The sequence below is a fragment of the Austrofundulus limnaeus genome, unplaced genomic scaffold (assembly GCF_001266775.1).
Source record: "Austrofundulus limnaeus strain Quisiro unplaced genomic scaffold, Austrofundulus_limnaeus-1.0 Scaffold15, whole genome shotgun sequence".
Lineage (NCBI taxonomy): Eukaryota > Metazoa > Chordata > Actinopteri > Cyprinodontiformes > Rivulidae > Austrofundulus > Austrofundulus limnaeus.
Genome location: NW_013952417.1, coordinates 4,091,540 through 4,097,498, shown reverse-complemented (window position 1 = coordinate 4,097,498; position 5,959 = coordinate 4,091,540). Strand labels below are relative to the sequence as shown.

The window sequence follows — 5,959 nt, the reverse complement described above, 5'->3', positions numbered from 1 at the left end:
GAGTTAGAGGAAAAAAAAAAGTTTTTGATGCCGCCACCGCAGTTTGTCCTTCATGAGCCTTCATAGACAAGATGGCGGTGGAAGATGGCAGCTGTAGTGGTGACCCGCGACCATGGAGATATAAACAGCTTTTTATAAGGTAAAAATAATAAAACAAGGTCTTTGTCTGCAATGATTAGACATGTTTTTTATTATTGTCATTAGTGATTATCTCAATTTCGGCTAAAAGACTTGACAAAATCCTACACAGTGTTCCTTTAAGCATGTCAATCATATTTTTTAACGACACAAAGCATTCTGGGGATAATGATGATTGCTTACAGTTGAGATTAAAACACAAAGAATCAAGGCTAAAAAGCTAATGTGTGATAATAATTCTATATTTTGTATTTGTTTCTATATTCTGAACAATATACTGATTGAAATGATCAAATGTGATTTTTAATAAATTATCTCTTGAGTCAAAAAGAAAAAAAACAAACAAATTGCCATATTACTAAAAAATATATGGTGTCACCATATGTTGCCATTTACTATGTATTAGCTCGGAAGCTAACACTGTTTATTATATTTTATATATTATATTTATTTATATACTAATTAGCTTGGGAGCTAATGCTATAAATCTCCATATATATTGGCTCACACCATTTATTGTCATATATATTATCTTGGGAGCTAACACCATAATTTTCACATGTATTAGCTCGGTAGCTAACACCATATATTGCCATAAATATACAGAGGTGGAGCTAATACCATATATACATTCTAACTCGGGAGCTAATGTGAAAGCTGAAAGGCCAAAATTGAGGTTCCCCTTCCATAACACAGCTCTATTGTCCTCCATCATCATTTTTCAGTATCAGGCTGAGTCATTTCTACATTCACCTCTCTGTCAATGCACTCCAGTTTCATTTATAAAGGCTGAATGTCAGACTTTGTCCAAAATTACAGTRCAAGCTGAATAGAACTTGAGAAATTAGTAAAGCATCATCATTTACCCAGAATGCTTTGCGCCGTAAATAACATGGCGACATCCGTGTGACAATATATTTTTTTAATTTATGAAAACTAAACAGCCTACAGTGTTTTTAAATTTTTCTTTTTATAGATGAAGCAAATGTTTATCAAATAATGTTTAATGTCACAACTCGTAGATCCCATTAAAACAACTCGGATCCCAAACATTACATTAGGGTCGTTTAAACGTTTTTCTATTATAAACTGTTACACTGCCACCAATTTTGCATCTGCAGCACAGAATATAGAAAAAGAGGCTTGTTTTTTAAAATAATTTTTAAGACTTATTTTCAACTCTTTCTCAAAAATAAAACCCTGGTGCGAAGGATCAGCTGAGATTAAACCTCTACAGGTCTGCGTGACACCGTTTGATAAGTTTGTTGCTGTTTTCTCGACTGAGCAACGTCCTTATTACCACGTTAACGTATGTGTGCTGAGCATACTGTAAACACACCGTGTGTTTGCTGATGGTGGTGAACGCATCACTCAGACCTCAAGTTTACTCTGCTCCCAGCTGACTGACAGATTCTCATTACTTGTGATGACTATTTGACAGAACATCACTTCAAAAATGCCTCGACTCTCCCTTTACCTGATACAAACATAAAAGCAGTGATCATAAATGGATGAATAATGATGATGGTAATGTTTGTTCACTTCAACCAGCGACAGTTGGAGTCACGAGTCTCTGCAACTTTTATTTTGCAGATCAAAAGCTAAAACGTTTCAGAACAGCTGCCTTATATGATTGTCAGACATTAGCCTTACATCTGCTCTCAGAAATAAAAAAGCAAAAACTGTTGTTATAGTTTTTTTTTCGTTTATGATCTTAGTGATGTGAGATTCTTACAGAGTTTCCAGGGCTGCCATCGCTGTAGGTTTCTGTTTTGGGCTCCACGGCCAGCTCAGCGTCCAGGATTTTGTCCACGGGCATTTCCTCGTTGAAACTGCTGGTAGATTCCACCTCATTCTCCCCACGTTCCTTCCCACGCTGCCTCTCTTCCTGCACAGCTGCACGCACACACCCACACACACAGGAGCACACACAAACACAGACACATCAGGTCGGGCACAGTATGTTTGACATCCTTTCCTAGGTGTCATCACATAGCAGCAGTACTGCAGGTGTTCGCATCACTGAAGGCGTGATTCTGCTCTACAGTTGGTCTAAAAGAAAAAAAAAGTTCTCACTAGAGGCAAGAAGAGTGATTAAAGCATACAATTGTAAAGCTGAAAATGTTGTCCTTCAAAATCATTACTTCACTTTGTTTATTGTGTATTTGTAWAGGGACACGTGTGAGCACTAGAGGAGCCTGTCCATTTAAGAATTTAAAACAAGTTTGAATTGGAGAATTTCACAACGTTTTCAAAAGTCATCATACGTTTTCAGAAGATGACAGTGATGTGATCTGATGGTTTTTTTTTTGTTCAAGATCTTAACTGCTCTGTTAATTTTATTCTTAGAGGCATTCATTACAACAGAACTGTATAACTCCCCTATGTAGAACCTCGTTTGGTCAGACTACCTTTAAAGCTACGCTTGAATTAAAAAAATTCATCCACATGACTAAATCTTGGTTAAAGGAAAATCAAAGATGTGATCATTTTTTAGTATTTAGATGAGAACAGTCTGTGTGGGACTGTATGTGTTAGTGAGTTAGTATTATATTAATAATATTTAGTATGTTAGCTAAATGTGAGAGGATGGAGAGGTACCTGAGGATGTGTTTAGTTAATTTTAAAGGTTCTAAGGTTATTTGAACTGTTTTGTTTTAGAATTCTAACTTTTATGTATTTTAATGTTCAGTATGATTTTTTTTTTATAATTCTTATTGCATTAATTTGTAAGTTGTATTGGTTGATTTTATGAATTTGTTGGCAGACATGCTTATGTATTTTTTGTGTATATGGATGTACAAACTGTACAGTATGCATTTTATTTGTGTAGAAATGCCCAACCAGGGACTGGAGTTGCAAATTACCTAACATGGAAATCCCACATAAATCATTTAAGAACAAAAATAGCCAAATCATTGCAGTATTATACAAAGTAAATGACTTATTTAATGATAAAGCACTGTTTATATTGTATAATAKAATAATTGTTTTACACTTGATTTTACTGTGTTGAAGGAGTAAAGAGTGCAAAACAATCACAAATCCTATTTTTATTTTACAGAAAAGAGCCATTAGAATTATCACCAGAAAACATTACTGTCACCCATCAAATATATTATTTTGTAAATTGAAATTATTAAAATTTTATGAGTTGGTTGATTATAACATCTTGCAATTTATGTATAAGGCTCATGAAAAAATTTTTTACCTTTAAACATCCAGTTATGTTTTGTTAAGAGAGAAAGTTTATATGGTCTTAATAGACTTGAGATGTTTATAAAATCTAAAATTTGAACAAATTTGAAGGATCGATGCACTTCAGTTCAAGGAATAAGATTGTGGAATAATCTGGAAAGTGATAAAAATGTTGGTTCAATGTGTTTGTTTAAGAGAATGATAAAAACAAGTTTCTTAAAGAAATATGAAACTGTATAATGTATATCAAAAGTTGTTGTTAGAAAATGAATTGAAGTTTTTATTTTGTTTTGTTTCTTGATTATCATTGCTTGAAATTAATTTAGGAAAAATGGGGCAGATATAAGATTTTTTTTCTTCTTCTGCCTCCTTTCATTTTAAGTGTGATTTTTTTTGTGTATAAAATTTTTATTTTTATTTTTAAATGAAATGAATAAATGAATTAAACTAAACTAAACTAAATTAGCTGTAGCTATATACTCTTTGTGCAACGCATCAGGTACAGACTTAATCTGTTCTATGTTTTTGTATGTATTATCCCTGTTAAATAAATAAAGATAAAGATAAAGGCTCGATGGTTGTAGCTGCTGCTTCAGATCAAGAAGTTACACAATAACTTAAATGAGAAAAAAATTGTTGAGTGCATAAAACCGCTGGCAACATGAAAAGGTAAACAATCTGTCACACATTCATCTGGTAAGTATTTTCAGGAAGAAACTGACGAGATTTAATGACAAAAGTCATTCAAATTTGTATTTTGACACTCATAAAATGATCTGTATTGCACAATTAGTAACTTTACAAAGTGTTGCAAATCCTACACTCAATAGCATTTTGTGCTTCTGATTCAAATATATTGAAGTTAAAACTAGCTAAAATACTTAATTGGAAAAGTAACTGATCATTGTTATTATGCCATTCATTTTCACAAAAAATAACTTCATTTGACTGTTTTTAATCCTTCCAACTGTTATTTGTTCACTATTTTTAACATTATTTACAACAATAATGTGTACACATAATCTGATCTTAGGTTAGCAGGAAAAGTAAAGAAATTTGTTTTTTTTTCTGTTTTGTTAAGCTTCTTGGCAAGAAATCTTATAGAGAGCACCTGATTGGCAGCATCTRGGGGTAACAGAAGCTTAAAATTGCTGCTTTTAAAGCCTTCTTTGACGCATTTAAATCATTCAGTTGGTGTCTATATAAAGTGGAACTGCAARGCTTTGGTCTGAWTTCCTCCCTATTGTAACTCRACAAGCCCCTCTTTCATCCCTCTTTTCTGAGGTGTGACTGAGATCAACTCATTTTGAGGCTGRCTCTTTAAATCCAAACAAGGCACTCCARGCCCCGCCCCCTCCAGCTTCCAGACTGGTCCATTCTACATTGTTAGAGGYMTTRATGACTATATAGCGGCARAYAAAATGTTATTTACAAATGAATTAAAAGATYTCAWCAAGAGAAGACTTGTTCATCCAGTCTTACATYTTGGAGTCAGAGTCTGACCCAGAGCCAGAGGACAATAAAGACCACTAATTTGTAGTTGGTCTAGACCTTATTTAAAAGTTCCATTGCAAATAATTWGACCAAATAGTTWAAAAAACTGAATGGGTTGATATAACCCAAACAGATTCTAAAGATATCTACGGAAAATGTGTTTAATGGCTACAAAATTGGGTTTTGCATYTGTGTTCTTTAAAATGAAACCATGAATGGAACAATAGAAATAATTGTGAGTAGGAGCCTAAAACCTGATGTGCTCCAAAGTAAAATACTGACRGTTTTGCATAATTTCACGACCCATCATAATTAGATAATAACAGATTACWCTGAGCTACTCCATGTTGACGCAGGTTTGAATACAGGACTATACGTATTTGTACAACTGATAATCAGTGTATCTAAGCAGCAATAGCTAATATTTATWCAAAGTTTGACTCTAATTTATGTTTCTTTTTTTAATAATGGGGACCTCACAAAGTAATTAGGTAATTTGTAAAGACCCAAAGTGTTAAAAGTTTTAAAACCAAACCCGCGCAAAAGTTACTACAAGTAAAATAACATCACTTCTAGATGTCCTAGACCGAAGTTTATTTTGTTTATTTATAAATTTTTTTACACCTTCACATTTACCTTCTCTCTTCATGCCCATGGCCAGGCACTTCTGATAGCGACAGTACTGGCAGCGGTTCCGCTGGCGTTTGTCTATTAGGCACTCTTTGTTGTCTCGACACGTGTAGGTGAGATCTTTACGGACAGTGCGCTTGAAGAAGCCTTTGCAGCCTTCGCAGCTGTACACGCCGTAGTGCTTTCCTGTGGAGCAGAGATCTACATCAGTCCCGCTTCATCTCGCAGCGTGAGGAGAAGAAAACACACAGAGGGGCCTTTAAATCTCATTTGTTTGTGTTGAATGAAAATATGTTGCTATTGTAAAAACACTGACAGCAGGTCAGACCTTTTTGCAGAAAACAACCTGAGACCATGCCTGATGATGTGTGTGTGCACGTACTTGTTTTTACTACAGAGTGAGGACCATTTGTGACATGGTTACTATCAAAGTGAGGTATTTGATGTAAAGTGAGGACTTGTTCAATGTCCTCTCTTTATTTGCAGCTCTGCTGTGCTT

The 5,959-nt window shown here is 34.3% G+C and overlaps 1 protein-coding gene across 1 annotated transcript in view; it reads right to left on the bottom strand.

Annotated features, from left to right (window-relative positions):
• Nucleotides 1-5,959, bottom strand: part of rxrgb (retinoid X receptor, gamma b) — a gene marked incomplete in the record, with an annotated part of 37,433 nt that overhangs the window by 3,789 nt on the left and 27,685 nt on the right. Inside the window, 2 exon segments of the mRNA XM_014002955.1 lie at nt 1,874-2,034; nt 5,467-5,646. Of these exon segments, the coding sequence (XP_013858409.1) occupies nt 1,874-2,034; nt 5,467-5,646 (341 nt within the window).